Genomic DNA, 16298 nt, shown 5'->3' with positions numbered 1-16298 from the left:
ATGTTGGATTATTCCATCTCTGCCCGTGCGCATGTTATTTACCTGTGTTTACTTTTATTGTGGTCATTTATAAAGCTGTTGGTTGGTTTAACTAATTATCATTATTCATAATAATACATTGGAACAAAAAGTCATAGCTGAAAAAACGTTTCATTATTCAATTTTTATTGATGTTAGACGATGATTCTATGCAGGTAAAATTAATAAGGTGACGAAACACTCCGGTGGCCCCCCCACCTAGAAAATGAATCCGGCGCCACTGGCTGCAGTTGTCACTAAATACCCTCATGTATTACCTGGCTCTGTGTACTTTCCATTGAAGGTATAATTATCATCATGTACTGCACATGCTTTTTGTTGTTGTGGATTCTTTGTTTTGTTTTCTTTTTCTGCAGGTCCTGTGGCAGAATTCAAGGGTGTTGACTTGTTTTATCTCTATGGTTTTTTCCCTTCAAACCTTTTCCTCCGTCTCTTTTCCCCATTCTCCTTCTTCTTTCTCATCTTTGTGTCCATTACAATTGTAATAAACCCAAAGCAATTTCTAATAAAGTTTCATATACAAAGGGGAACATCATGGCGAAAGCCAAAATGTTCCGCTTGTGAAAGCAAATCTGTTGAGCCTTACCTTGACATTCAGATGACAATTCTGAGTGCCACACAGCTGGACAGGAGACGTTTAAAAAATAAATAAATAAACAAAAATAAGAAACTAAAAAAACTTTATATATACATAAAGGAGTGGTATGGAACAAAGCCTGCTGAAAGCAGACAATTTTTCACAACATCTTTCAAACTTAAAGAAACATATTTTAGATGTCTTTTTTTGTTTGTTTGTTTTAAAGTTCTGAGCAAATAATCTTATTGCAGACAGCTCCCTCGTTATTATGAATAATTCCTGCTGACTTCTTCCTTCTCAGTAGAAGAACCTGCTCCAAGTAATGTAGACCTGCTGTCAAGCTGTTTTAAATACAACACCTCTCAATGATATGATCTTACTCTCTTAGTTGTCATGGAGGGTGGGGAAGGAGGTGAACCCAGAATGGAGACTCATGTTAAGAAAACTAATTTAATAAAACAAATAAACAAAAACAAAACGCTGACGCGGCAGCAAAAATAAACTAAGGTTAAACATAAAACGACAAGGCGAGGAGCAAAAAACATAAACCCAGGGGAACAAGAGCATGACGGAACAGAGAACAATGAACCAGCAGGGTGTGAGAGTAATGACCGGGTTTTTAAACAGAAGGTAATTGGAAAGTGGGCACAGGTGAAGCAATTAACAAGATTACAGACAGGTGTAGATGGGCGTGGCAGGAAGGCAAAAGAGTGGCCCGGTCCCAATACTCACACTCCACCCTACACCCCTCTATGAAGTGTGTACTCAGTCAGAGTGCACAGAAGAGTTTGTGTACGCAGGTTACAAGAATGCAGAAATTGGAGAATTGGTACAGTACAGGTAGGTAGGTAGGTACATTAATTTATATAGCACTTTTCAGCACGAGGCGACTCAAAGTGCTTTACAACACAATAAGGTAATGTCACCATCTTGCGCCTCTGCGTCATAACAGTGACATCCAACATGGTGGACTGGTCCTTGTTTTGGTATTTTTAAGAAGGTGCCACTGCAATTTTAAAAGTACAGTTTAGGTATTTTTGCTTTCCAAAGTCATTGCAGGAGATATTTGGCTGTTCAAATGTGTTTTGTTCTGACTTGTTGAATACGGAGCAAAGTTTGATAGTATTCACACCTGTACAGCAGAGAGAAACAAGAATTATTTCAATACTTTACATTTAAAAACTGCTTTTTTCATGACAGACGCAGCTTGTTCTGTCACCACTGCCATATACCCACCTTTAAATTCAAAACCCTTTCATTATCAATAAAGATAATTAAAAAAAAATCAAAACATCACATGCAGTGATGAATTGTGGGTAAATACTTTGCCGAAGTCCACCTAGATGCGGGCTTAGCCGAAGGGTGGATGTAGTACACAAAGGGGGCGGGGCTAAAGAGCACGCCAGAGTCGCACCATTCCAATCCAGTGATTGCCAGCTGACCCTGTACCTGCCAGAAGTATGCGTGTGAACGCCTCAGACATTATAAACCTTGAGGTGAGCAACCTGGGACACATCATTTCTTTGTACAAATCACAAAAAAAACATCCATCCTCGGTTCCACAAATCCACATTGCTTTTGGACTTACTCAGACTAGCTGTTAGCTGTAGTCAGACCTGAACTTTATTTTTCCAAACTGAAATTGTTCAAAGAGCTGTCTACAACAGATATTAACTGTTCATACTCTTAAAATAAAGCCCCACTTTAGAGCATCCAAACTATATATTTAATTGCTTTTATTGTTATATTGCTTTTGATTTCTTAATGTGACTTTAATGATCAGGCTGTATTTGACTTGCGCTGAATGAAGGTGAGGACTGCCTCAGTGTGAATTGAAAACCTTTTCCCACAGAACATCTTAACGGTAGTTCAGACCCCTTTTATCTGCACATGTTTCGTATGAATGCAGTGAGGTGAACCCAACAGCTGCAGTGTTATTGACTTCAAAGATTTTGAAAGACCAGCTGGTCCATTTCTTGAGTGTGTAACCGTTTTTATTTTTACTTTCAGTGATTTATTTGATGTAAACATCTGGCTAATAATTCTATATAGGAACTTTCTGATCATTTTACTTAGATATCAGCCTTCTGTAAAACTACAAACAAACTTATAGTGTTTCTATAGTTGTCAACAATTTGCAGCCAAATATGAACAATATCATGTTAAGAAAACCACGAGAATTCACGTTTTACGAAAGCTGTTTCAGTAAAGCAGCCCGTACCCTAGTCATCATGTAAAAACATAATGTTAAGCATACAAGGTAATTAAATTTTGCACTAATTTCAGTAGATCACATATAGAGCGCTATCTTCTTACATTACAGAGAGAGGAAAATGTTGCAGAGGATAAACTGTCAAAACCAGTCTCGTTAAGCCCGTCCTACAACAGGCAGGTGAGAGGGAAAACACGCAAACTTTCCTTCCTGCTTGGCATTAGCTTAATCCTTTTTACTAGAGAACTGTCATGGTGCTTTTTCTAGGTCAATTAAAGTAAACCAAAAGAACAAAGCAAAAAGAAAGAAAAAACTGAATAGTTTACATTATAATGTACTTTATTTTGCAAGCTTCTTTCTTTTGCAGATCCTATATTGTAAAAGGTTTTTTTTCAATAATAATAAATAAATCCATCAATTAGATTGGGATATTTTGCTGACAGACAAACAGAGTTGAGTCTACGCCAAAGCTAAAGGGCAAAACCTTAAACACAGATCTTGTGCGATCAGTTAATGCGTGAGCTGGGCATCCGTCTCTGCTTCTACCACACCAACTCCCACACAGACATTGTCACAGTCTGTGTTTTTAATAGTTTGTGTGTGTGTGTATGTATGTGTGACAGTTTTTGTTCTTTATTCTTATGTTTCTGTTATTTAGTTATGTTCCTCATTTTTGTGTTCAGTTTAGTTCCCTGTGTTCTCCCCTGTGCCACCTGTCACTTCCTCCCCTCAGCACTTTTAAATAGTTTGGTTGCCACACTTATCTACTCCTGTTCCCAGTTAGCAACCAGTCACCTGCCTTCAATATTCCCATCAGTCTCAGTCCATGTCGGCTGTTTGCCTCCATTCTCCTTCAGTGGATCATTGTTGCTTCTGTGTACTGTCTAGCTCCCCCACGGTGTCTTCCTTGTGGTTGCTTGTTTGTTTGTTTGTTTGCTGTTGTTGAACCAACAAAATATGTGGGCAGAAACATTATTGCCAGCCTTCACCTTTCAGCAGCAGGCGACACATAAGTACACATCACTGTACACACACACATAACTCATTGCTTTTCATGACCTACGACTTAATGAATAAATTTGAAGCCTGCTTTTAAATAGTAATGTGAGTTTAGAAAATCTGAAGATTGTTGATGGTGTTTGTCTCTTTCAGACAAATATTTGGCTCAAAGTCGCCTCAACTAATCAGCGGTATAATAACTGACAACAGATTGTTTTAATGTGGTTCGTCTTTCAGAACAACACAAACACACACATTCTCATGTCAGTCAAAAGTTAAAACACACTTTCACTTTGTCTTCCTATTAAAGACCTATTAAATAATAGACCTATTATTTCCATTAAAGATGTGCTAAAAAAATATGTTTGTTAATGTTTGAGGGTTAGTAGTTCATACTTTCTCATTTTCCAGAGAAGACAGGTTTGGTGATTAAGGCAGCCTCCACCCAAACCTCATGTCTAAAAACAAATTAAGCCTTCAGGTGTTACAATTTTCCACAGAATTCATCTGAAGAGTTCATGTCGATGACTTACTGGTTATGTTACCTAGCATTTGGCTCTGAGTAATTTTTTATGACTCATCCTGTTTACAGATTTGCAATGCAATCTTGTAAAAAAATTCAAACTGAACTGTAGTTGCCATTTATAACCTCTTCCTTTTGTCATAATTGTGTGTGTGTGTGTGTGTGTGTGTGTGCCACTGGATAGCTTTAATGAAACTCATCATTCATTCCCACCACTTACTCCAAGTTCTCCCAGATCATGAGATATGTTTTTAAAACTGTTCTATTACCTATTGGAGTCAGTTGTGTCTGTCTGTTAGCAAAATATTTCATGAACCACTTGACAGATTGTAATATAACTCCTAGCAAGTAATCACTGGATGTACATCTAAAGCTGATTAACATTTGGAGCCAACATCGTTTAAGATGAATGCCATAGTGAAGCAAACTTAGCAAACACAAAAATGGATATAACTCCGTCAATTTGACAAATATTGATCTAAAACTTGGTGTGGTATTTTCTAAGAATTATCCCCAACACATACTTTAAGCTCTACATATTGTACAAACTCCTTGCTTAAAACTTTGTCACTGACTGTAAGAAACACTATTTGTCTGTTAGCAAAATTTCTCAAGAACCAGAGAACAGATATTAGCGAAACTCTTAGAAAGTAATCAATGGATCAAAATCTAAAATTCATTCAATTTTGGAATAACCTAATTCAAGCCGTTTATTTCTTTGTTTGTTTTTTGTCTGTATCTGGTTTGTTTTTTAAGACAGTTCAAAACTTTAAATGTGGCTCAGAGCAACATATTTTGTTTTCTTGACCAAAATTGACCTGTTTGATTTAATTAATGAAAAGAGGATAATCAAGATACATTCCCATTCCTTAGTAGGGCCCTGTTCCGCATAGGTTGTCTCTTGGTCAGGACCGTCCTGTGTTGCTTTCAGCTTCAGACTCTTTCTCCTTTATAGCATCTTTCATGTCAGGTTTTACTGTCATTATTCGAGATATGATATTACATTTCAAGAACAGCATACTGTTTGATCGTTGCACTGCCACAGGATGAACTGAGTAAGGCATCAAAAATGTTTAAAAACCAGATCTACAAGAAAAGTTCAATATTTGTGTATAACAATGCTGGAACCGTTTGTGAGACTGCCAACAGGTGTGGCAAATTCATTTAGGGAATGATTTCCATAGGGATTGTCATAAAAGCTAAAAATGGGAGTGAGGTGTGTGTGTGTGTGTGTGTACTTTTTTTTTAAGGAACTTTTCTGCTCCCCCTCCTTCTACCTTTTAGAACAGTAGTCCTTACAGGGACCAAAGCTCCGTCCTAAAACCGTGGAATGTCATTTTTAGGTTGGGGTTTGGACGTAGGTGTGAATTCAGAATACAATTATCTTAGGCAACTGAAAAAAGGGAAGTTAATACAATGTCCTAATAAAGATAGAAATACAAAGTTATGTGCATGTCCACTCAAAAACAAAACAACTGAGGTTGTGGAAAATAAATTACGCCCATCAGTTGAATTCAAATTTACCCACCTAACATCTCACACATTCACTTGTAATGATCAGTCATTTTTGACAGCTGCATCTCTAACATCCTTCTACCAACATCCCCAGTGTCCCTCCTCTGCACATAACAAAGTTGAATAGAACACCCAAAGTTAAATGAAAATGATCAAATCAAGTTTTTTTTCTGTTCAGATGACTTGTGTGAACAAAATCAAAAACTCTCATATGAATCATTTAAAGAAATAGCATTTTTCAGAGAAAACATGTAAAACAGTTAAGTTGAACTGGAACTGAGGGATAGGTTTTTATAATGTTTCCAAGCTGTGTTTACATTATTAACCTTAAAATGATTTCATTTGTTTGACACAGCACAAAAAGTCACACTTCACAAACCTTCATTGTGAAATTTGGGTATCACGAGAAGAGGAATAATTTAATCCATAATTTTACTTTTTAGCCATTTAATTAAACTGTTTGAAATAAACAGATTGAAATGAGAAATACTTTGGATTGTGCAAAAATGACAAAACGTCACTAAGAAGAGTTTATAGAGTTAAAAGTGACATCTGCATAGTGGTTAATAGAAAAAACAGAAGTTACATTTACAAAACCACAACCATTAAAACAACTATATTATTATTAAAATGATGTTTAAAGAATGTTAACTGCTTTATATTCTATAAATACTGCTTTAGCAAATACAACAAGAATAAACAATGAGAGAAATTAAAAGCAATAAACAGATCAGAAACAAAGATTACAGTGATTCCAGCTGTATTACATTAGTTTTTTTTTTCTGGTCCCATTTCAAAAAAGCAAAAATACCTATTTCTTCATAAGTTCCCAAGAAACATCTAACAGCCTGCTTCTTTCAAATCAGAACCAATGATTCATAGGCTGGGTGTGTGACATAGATGTTGAAACAGAAATACAGTATTCTGTGCACTCATCATGGGAAGCTTTCTGCACAATTAGATGCTGATTTAAAAAGAAAAAACCTTGTCGGTCAATCTTTAGCCTTTTCTTGAAGTCTTAAAACTTAGTCAAACTTACATCTAAAGTTATTGTCAAAACTTCACATACAGATGGAATTTGTGATGAAAGATGGTGTGCCAAACATTCCAAGGTAAAATAACAAGCTGTCATTTGTCTACACCTGAAAAGTGAGTCATCAACCATCTGGAGGAACTTGGAAATGCTGTTATTTATTTATTTTGTTTAGTCAGAGACATACTGTGCCATCAAGAACAGTAAAACAAAGAAATAGGAGCAGGAGCAGTTACATATGAACAGCAAGAGGACATCAGAGATGTTATCTATCCAAATACTGTATACCATACATCTGCAAAATCCAGCCTCTGGGTGAAAAACAGCTTTTTGACTATGTTAATCTGGCCCCTGATGTCATCAGCTCAAAGAATAGACTTTAAAATAATGCTGTTAGTTTATAAATCACTGAACGGTTTAGCACCACAATACATTAAAGATCTGTTATCGCTGTACCAACCGTCTAGACCCGTCAGATCTTCTGCTTCTGGACTGCTCTGCATCCCCAGAACCAGAACCAAACGAGGAGAAGCAGCTTTCAGTTTCTATGCACCACAAATTTGGAACAAACTTCCAGAAAACTGTAAAACAGCTGAAACACTGGGTGCCTTTAAATCTCAACCTAAAACCCACCTGTTTAGAGTTGCTTATGGCTAAATTAGGGTTAGAGTGCGGGTTTTTGATGTCTTCGCTGTTTTTATTTTGTTTTTTAATTATGTAAAGCACCTTGAAATGCCTTGCTGCTGAAATGTGCTATACAAATAAAATTTGATTTGATTTGATCAGACCAAAACTAATTAAGTCTAGCATTCCTTGAAATCATGCATATCACCCACTGCCTTTCATGCCAGAATTTAAACCTGAGATCATCTTCTGCTGTAGCCATTTTAGCCAAACCTTTCAAATAACATTATGTGCAATCCCATGTATATGGCAAGATATGAATTACTGTCAGCTACAACCACACCAAATTTTAGGTCAATATCTGTAAAACTCTGAACTATAGAAATTTTTGTGTTTTTAAAGCTGTATTTAAAGTGTTTGTTTTTTTTGCCATTTTGCCTTTGGCGGCAGAGGATCACCAAAATGACCACCTGAAAATCATTGTTGCTCACCCTTGTTGTTTAATGTACTGTATGTATCTTTTTTTCTTTAGAAGTTAGCACCATCTGTTGAGCAAAAAGGAAATGCACTTCTTGATTGTCTAATTCAGTCACTTTCACGTTAATCTTACCTTCCTTTAAAAGATAAAATCCAGACCGAGTTGTGTTTTTCATTGCAGCTGGACAAAATGTTCTGATTGCACACTTGAAACATATTTGTCACAAAACTCCATCAACAAAAGAAATACACTATCTGAAAAGTGATTTTGTTTTTAAACAATAACAATAACTGTATGTAATAATACAGTTTAATGATCAAATCATGCACCACTGCTGGATAAACAAAAATTAAGATCCCTGTAAGATTACATGCCTTTAAACTCAGAGAATTTGTAAAAAGCTGTATATATGCTGGCTCAACAATTGTGCACAAAGCATTAACAATTTACATTACTAACTTTGTGACACATGCTTTGCTATATCTGATGGGTTTTTTTTCCTTAGTAAAGAGCTGAATATTTGTTAGCATCATCAGAATGTTTTCACTTCCTTCTTGTGGTCCCTTAGAAATGCTGTGTTCAGTTCAATTTCAGCATCCAGACTTGAAATTGATTCCCAAAATGCAGTTTCCTTCAGTTTTAATGCAGTTAATAGGCAGCTCTTAAAGCTGAATTGTTCTTCATACTGTACATAAAGCTTCACTTGACAAGTTTTACTTTCTGGTGTTCTTCTGTTTCAATAGATTAGAGAGATTTATCAGTGGCCATCAGTCTTTAAAGACCACAAGTAGGCAACAGATGTGACTCCAGTCTCTGAGCTTGTTAAGCTTTTGTGAGGGGGTGGGGTTCATGTCCCTTAAGTCCAGAGCTCAGTTGGGACCATGGCCTCCTTGGTTCCAACAGAAGGCATCAGGTTATGCTCAGACAGGAAGTCTAGAGGAAACTGGACGAGGAAGCCTCGGATTTTGCGCAGTTCCTCCTGAGCTCGGGCCACATCGGTCTGGGCCAAACCTGGCTTGGATTGGAATTGCTCCAGCTCTGACATGTTTCTCACCAGTGAACTGGGAAGGCAACGGAACACCTGCAGCAAAACACACACAATAAATATTTACATCATATTTGTGTTGGTTTTAACTGGGTCATTAATCACTTCTTTCATTAATTAGTGTAAAACAAAAAAATGAATCAACTCCACAACATTTTGCACAAATATTTACTGTATTTATATTTTTTTCAGTTTGTTGAACATGAATCCCAGTGCTTTCAGAGTATTAGTTTGAAACACAGTAAACCATAAGGACAATAAATGTTTTTGATTAAGATAAAATCAATGGACAAATTTTTCATCTTACTAGCAGTCCAAAAGATGATTCTAAAAATTAGTCAATATTCATGGTAAATAACTGATTTTAAAAAAGACAAAATGATGTTTTTTTCTATAGTTAAAGAACACTGGACTCTTAAGCTAAGTATATATTGACTTAATTTTGCTTAATTTATGAGTAAAATGGGATATTCAGTCTATAATATGAAAAAAAAGAAAAATTGACTATCTTACCTATTACACAGCAAGTGTTTAAATAGTTATCTTGATTCAGATGAAATAAAGTCAGTTTAGTTGTTTGTCCCCACACCCCCACTGCACCGCTACCAAATAAATCCACATACAGTTTCTACTCTACCTTCTCATAAATGGTAGCATTGCGGCCAGCTGTAGTCATCCACACCTCCTTGTAGAACCGGTCACTGATGGGGTCGGACAGGTCAATGCTGGTGTCTGTGTGGCCTCCAAGGACAGTCCTGTTCAGTAGGTGGTGTCAGTAAAGAGAAGAAAATTTTAAATTAAGTTGAGTTTTCAACAAACTGACCTGCGATTACAGTGGTTTACAAAGTAACCATTCTAGTCTGTTGCCTTAGAACCTGGAATTGAATTGGATATTACATTTGATTAAAAGCAATTATCGTCTAAAATACTCCAAATTAATGAGGGTAAATGGGGAGATAAATGTGATGCATGCATATCTGTTCAGCACCTTTGCTTTGGAGGCCCATCGTTACCTTTAAAAGCCACATAATTTGTTAAATAAGATCCACCTGTCAGCATTCTAAGTGTAGATCTAAATGATCTTCACACCTGTTATTACAACCCTGAGCAAAACTCCTCTAAAGACCACCAAGCAAGAAACATCATGAAGACCAAGGAACTCTCCACACAGTTCAGAGACAAAGTTGTGGAGAAGTACAGCTCAGGGTTGGAGTATTAAAATATTCTAAAGCCTAAACATCCCACAGAGCTCCATTTAATTTATTATTATAGAAAAATAATGTCCCCACTGCAAACCTGCCAAGAGAGTGTTGTTCACCAAAATTTAGAGACCAGACAAGGAGTGCATTAATCAGAGAAACATCCAGGAGGCCAAAGATAACCCTGATGGAGCTGGACAGTTTTTCTGCAGACATGGGAGGATTTGTTCATGGGACCACTAAAGCTTACAAAATATATGCTTCATTTAAATAATCACTGCCTCTATGTTTTACAATCTGAAGGAGAAATTTACAGAAATATAGCAAGGTAGGATCCAAATATCGCTCTATCCACACCTCACAGGTGCATCTGGATAATAAAAACCAAAAGTCACAAATTTTGATTTAAGAAAAAAATTAAATAGCATATTTCATGCCGCTTTTCATACCAAAGTTGTAAACTGAGATAATTTTATGTTGAGAAATGACAGTTATAGCTGTTTTGGTCTAAATTTTAAAATAACATTATGAACAATCCCGCACAAGGTCATGAAATTTCACCTACTCTGTTAGCACTCAAAGTATATGCTAAGTATGACTATCAGCTATTACCACACAAAATCTTAGTTTAATATCTGTAAAAGGGTTTAGCCATGTTTCTGTTGGCTAAGGTTGACAAGCTGTGACTCCAAATGTTATTCAGCTGTAAATGCACATCCGATAATTACTTTGTGACAATTTAATTGAAAGCAGTCCAGTTGTTCATGACATATTTTGCTAACAGAGATGATTCAAACAGTTAACACAGAAGTTAAGTAAAAATCTCATTCAGTGTGTAGCACTCACAGTAATTGTTGTGAATGAATGACTCTTTGCTATTACTAATATAAGTTAAATTGACTGAGGTATAGCCATTTTTATGTTTGTTAGCTCAGTTGGTTTAAGAGGCCATTTTGAATTACAATACAAACATACGCAAAGGCAAATACATGATTACACGTCTTTCACCGTTCAAAAGTGACAAAAATGCTACAACAAGCACAAAGTCTTTGTAAATTTGTCACAAAATGTTACTGTCACAGCCACTTTTTTAAAATTGTCCTTTTTGTACCTTTTTATTGTTTAGATTTTCAATTTAAAAAAAGGTGTACTTTATTTACCTGACTACTAAGTTGATTATAAAAAAGAAAAAAAATAGTGACAAATAAACTAACATAAATAGTGGTATGTTGGATAAATGCAAGGAGCATAGGTGACATTTCATGGGTATTTATGATGTGACAATTTACTTAATATTTTTAATTTTAGACAGTTTATTTAATATTTTTTAAATGAGAAAGAGAAGAAAAGAGAAAGATTCTTGAGTTTTCTTTTTTTGTTGTTCTCCCAAACGTCCTCAAACCACACCTGAAGCATTCGAGGCGCAACTGAAGTGCAAAAGGTCCGGCTTCATACTCCTGTCCATCCATCACCGAGGCAACTTTTTCAGAGTCTTCAAAAATCACCGCCACCTCACTGTCACGTTTACCCAACATGCTCCGGTCATTGATGTTTGCAGAACCTGTAGAAAAAGCATGAGCTTCATATTTGGTGTCCACAAGAAATTCATTTTTGGGTGTCAAGAACCCTTTTTACCAGCAGGTGGCACCCAAAAACCATGCAACCTCAACCTCGTTTAACAGGATCCCAACCACACTTTTTTTTTTTAGCTATACACATAGCGAAAGAAAGTTGCTGATTATTGTTTTGTTCTGTGTTTTTCAACTATTTTGACATTTTTTAATGAAACTTAAAAAGTTTTTTTGTGATTCATTCTCAGTTTATGATTTATTTGCAGTTATTGGGTGTTACAGGTCACCAGCCTTGTTTGGTAGTAGATTTAACATAAAGCCTGTTGGCAGTGATCAGCAGAATCTCATTGGGGCATAAATTATTATATTATATTACCCGTGGTCTACCCGTGGTATATTACACATGGTCTTATTTAATGCAGAAATTGTTGCAGTAAAACCTGCTGTGTCCAATAGTGGAGATTTTCTATTTAAAAATACATTTATGAGACTAAAATTAGCTTTAGCAGATAAGGTATTAATCAGCACCTTGGAGTAGACAGACCAAACATTAAACTAACACAGAAAATTAAAGACAGATACACAAAGGGACATTTTCTTCAACATGGTCGTCCCATTTTCTGTGTCTGTAACTGTCTATGTCAGCCACAGGTGGATCTTTTTTATTTAATTCTGTGGCTCCTTACAGCACATATGGCTTTGGTAGTTCAGTGGTTGGTTCTGTGGTTTAGTAATATCAAGAATGTAAGTTCAAGCTCAGGTGGGGGTTTTAATCAAAGTGTTTTAATTTATACCAAAAATGTAATGCAAATTGTAACATTTGTGTGATTACTGATTCAGGAAATGACTGTTCGCCCCACTAAAATTTATGCTGGAGCAGCTACTGAAAATGAAAGACAGAATTTTTGCTTTTTGCACATTTTGTTGGTGTCAAAAGAAGAAGCTGACTTCTTCAAATAGCAGCTGAAGAAAACACCACAGAAAGGAAGAGTGGCAGAAGGTGAGACTAGAGTTAGACTAACCAATGATGACTGTATTGTCATCAACGATGAGCATTTTGCTGTGGACGTAAATGAGCTCGGTGACAAGGCGTCCCTCCAGCTCGGCGTGAGTCCGCAGGCCAGCAAAGGAGATGTAGTTCATCCACTGATCATCCACTTTAATAAATAAATAGGAAAGTACAAGACAAGTCATAATATTAGCATTTCTCTAAACTTTGCATAAAGTATCAAAATTTTAAATTTTATTAGAGGTGCCAATGCCTAAGCATTGAAGCATTACTGTTCCAATAAAAATTTTCATTGTGGATCTTGTTGCACAGCTTTGAAAAAAAAAGAAGTCAAATTAAACATCAAAACATGGCTCTATCAGGAATAGTGTGGTATGACATTTTGGTAGAAATATGTCACACAGTGGAGACAAAATTTGCAAAAACTACACAAAAAACTATGGAAATCAAAGGGATTTTGGCAAAACAAATGAGAAAACCTGGCCCTCGGGGAAACTCTATAGCTCAGACACATTGCACTTCATAGTAGAAACACTGTTTAAAGTTTAAACGGGTCACAGAAAGTAGAATTTTACATGTCTGAACTAGCTTTTTGATATCTTTTAGTTTATACATAATCACAGTATATATTTTATGATTTTTGCAAGGAATGTTCAACTGACAGTTAATGTTACACATTCAAACTTTTGTAAACAATCTCTTTTTAGAGGTACAGCACAGGTTGAATGACTGGGAGATAACAGACTGAGATGGTTTGGACACGTGTAATTCATGTGAGATAATATCTCCTCTTTGTATGGATGCAGTTAGAGAGGGCATGGAGGTAGCTGGAGTGAGGACAGAGGATGCAGAAGACAGAGTTAGATGGAGGAGGATGACTCGCTGTGGTGACCCCTGTAAAGGGAGCAGCCGAAAGAAAAAAAAGAATACACATATCAAAATGCAGGCATTTTTGTCTTTTTCCACCCAGTGTGTCTCTCACTGCTATAGGACTTATGGCTTTCTCTAAACCCTCCTTCATAAAAGTGTAGAAACATAAAAATTCATGTGACCATCAGATTCTTCAGCCACTAAGTTCAAGAAATTGTAAGATCCACCTTAAAGTTTTCACACAGTTCATTTTGTTTTTTTCAGCCTGTTTCTGTCCATCTCTCATTAACTTGGCAGTCAGGGAGTGACAGACACAGGTGAATGTTTACCATGGTGACCATAATGAGCCTTACACAGCAGCTGTAACATTTCTTTAGATCTTGGTTCTCTTTACACTTCTTACATAGTTTTGCAACAACATATGTTGAAATTTCCAGCAGTAGCTGCATTGGTGCCGTTTAAAATGTCTTCAGAAATCTTCTAGTTCTTTACTTACTCTCCTTTTTCAGCTGGGTGATGATGGAATATTCTCCGCGGTTCATAGTTCTGAGAAAATAAATAGTTGTAAGGGGTAGAACAAGTTGCCCTAACTTGAAGTAAACTAAATGTATTACATTTTGATACCACTTCTTCATTTGCTTTGTCATTTTCTTTCACTTGTCCATTTTCAGTACTACTCGGTTTTACTAAAGGCTCATGGGAGTACCTGTAGTTGAAGTGCATGACTGCCTGGATGGCATTCCCTCCCCCGGTAGTAATGTCTCCTTCAAAGCCAGGAAGTAGGGGAGTGACTACGTACACACGGTACTTCTTACCTTCCCTGGAAGGAAAGAACAGATGGCTTACTTATTTAAAAATGTTTTGAAAGCTACATTGTGAGAGGCAGAGGAACAGGAATAACTTGAACTGTTCATGCGTAGTACATAAAACAGAACTACATGGTACGTAAAATATCTTTCATTTAGTCACTACTACTTTTTGCACAAAATTATTTATATAAAGGTAAGTACTTGTGTGCCCTGATGATTCTTTCAATGATGGCATCTCCAATCTTGTTGTAGACTGTTCTGTTGTCGGTACAACTGATGAAAAACTGATTCTGCGGAAAGAACAAAAAAATATATGACATTGTTACACTTCTCAATAAGTTATTAGAGTTTCATGTTATTCTGAAATACAATCATACAATAAAAATTTATTTTGGCTAAATGGAACTATGTTGTTACCAAAGTTTCTATCTGAGCTTTGACAAACTTTGGCTTATAATTAATTTATAGGTTAGCTGATTACTTGTTATACTTTTCTTCCCTCTGGAATCTCCATGATAAAAACAATACAATAAAAAATAACAGACTTAGATGCATAAAAAACAAGCTGAGGTGATTTCTCTTTTGATTATTGAAATATAGGATTTTATGACGGCTGTTATCAAGAATTTGCCAGAGGGAGTAATCCTGGACCTCCTGAATCTGTACATATTTCATATGTGTAGTATAAAAATTACAGTTTGGTTACTGTTGCATTTGAATTGTGTATGATGGTTGTATAATGGTAAGGTCTGATATCCTAACAGTAATGTTAATCATATGTGACATTTTGGTTCAGTTCAAAACAAAGAAGCTGTTGACGAAACAGGTAAGAGAGAATGGATTGTAAGCTAATAGGATTTTTTTTTTCCTTGACTTCAAGAAGTAGCCAGAAAACAGGGAGAATAAAGCCTAAACAGGATTGTAGCTGGTCTGGGAAGAGCAGGCAAACTTCACACAAAAAGAACAGCACAGCTGAGATCCAAACCTTCTTCTCTGCTTGCTATGATCACAACACCCTATGCTTTTATCATTGTTATTATTTAAATATGTTGGTAAATTAATTTCAAGAAATGACTGTAATGTATGGTAAATACTGATGTACTGTCACTTTAAGAGAGTGCTCGCAAAGGATTCTGGGAACCAATGTACGGGAGTTAAGAGAACAGTTAAGTTGAATAAAGACGTTTTGAGTGAGACTAGCAGCACCCTCTTTTGTCTTAACATATGTACAAGAAAGTACATTACATGGTGTCAGAAGAAAACGTTTCCTGCGCCTAAAAGGAAGTTATTGTCATGGCGAAGTTTAACCCACCGAGTGAATTCAAGTTTGACTGCCCTGTCGAGTGGCCGGAGTGGAAACAGAGATTTTCGCGCTACCGGTTAGCAACAAAGCTAAATAAGGACAATGGAGAAACACAAGTGAGTTCACTTATTTACTCCATGGGGAGCGAAGCTGAAAAGATATTTAGCTCGTTCAACTTCGCTGACGAAGAGGAAAAGAAAAGCTTTGACGCTGTTCTCAAAAAGTTCGACGAGTATTTTATTCCCCGCCGCAATATTATACACGAGCGTGCATGTTTCTATCAGCGCAGCCAGTTGCTTGATGAGACTGCAGAACAGTACATACGAGTGCTGTATGAGTTAGCAGAGCACTGCGAGTTTGGAGACAAACGTGACGAGCACATCAGAGACCGCTTAGTAGTGGGCATCAAAGATAAAGAACTGTCTCGTAAATTTCAACTCAAAGCAGACCTAACATTAACAGAAGTTATTGAACAAGTGCGGCAGGCGGAGG

General features: G+C 36.4%; 1 protein-coding gene across 1 annotated transcript in view; it reads right to left on the bottom strand.

Annotated features, from left to right (window-relative positions):
* Positions 1 to 7942: 7942 nt before the first annotated feature.
* Positions 7943 to 16298, bottom strand: part of pld1a (phospholipase D1a) — a gene marked incomplete in the record, with an annotated part of 49650 nt that continues 41294 nt past the window's right edge. Inside the window, 7 exon segments of the mRNA XM_037977683.1 lie at positions 7943 to 9081; positions 9683 to 9800; positions 11652 to 11805; positions 12838 to 12972; positions 14191 to 14240; positions 14401 to 14514; positions 14705 to 14793. Coding sequence (XP_037833611.1) covers positions 8857 to 9081; positions 9683 to 9800; positions 11652 to 11805; positions 12838 to 12972; positions 14191 to 14240; positions 14401 to 14514; positions 14705 to 14793 — 885 coding nt within the window.

This window comes from Kryptolebias marmoratus, linkage group LG10 (genome assembly GCF_001649575.2).
Source record: "Kryptolebias marmoratus isolate JLee-2015 linkage group LG10, ASM164957v2, whole genome shotgun sequence".
NCBI lineage: Eukaryota > Metazoa > Chordata > Actinopteri > Cyprinodontiformes > Rivulidae > Kryptolebias > Kryptolebias marmoratus.
This window is presented reverse-complemented; position numbering and strand designations above follow the sequence as displayed.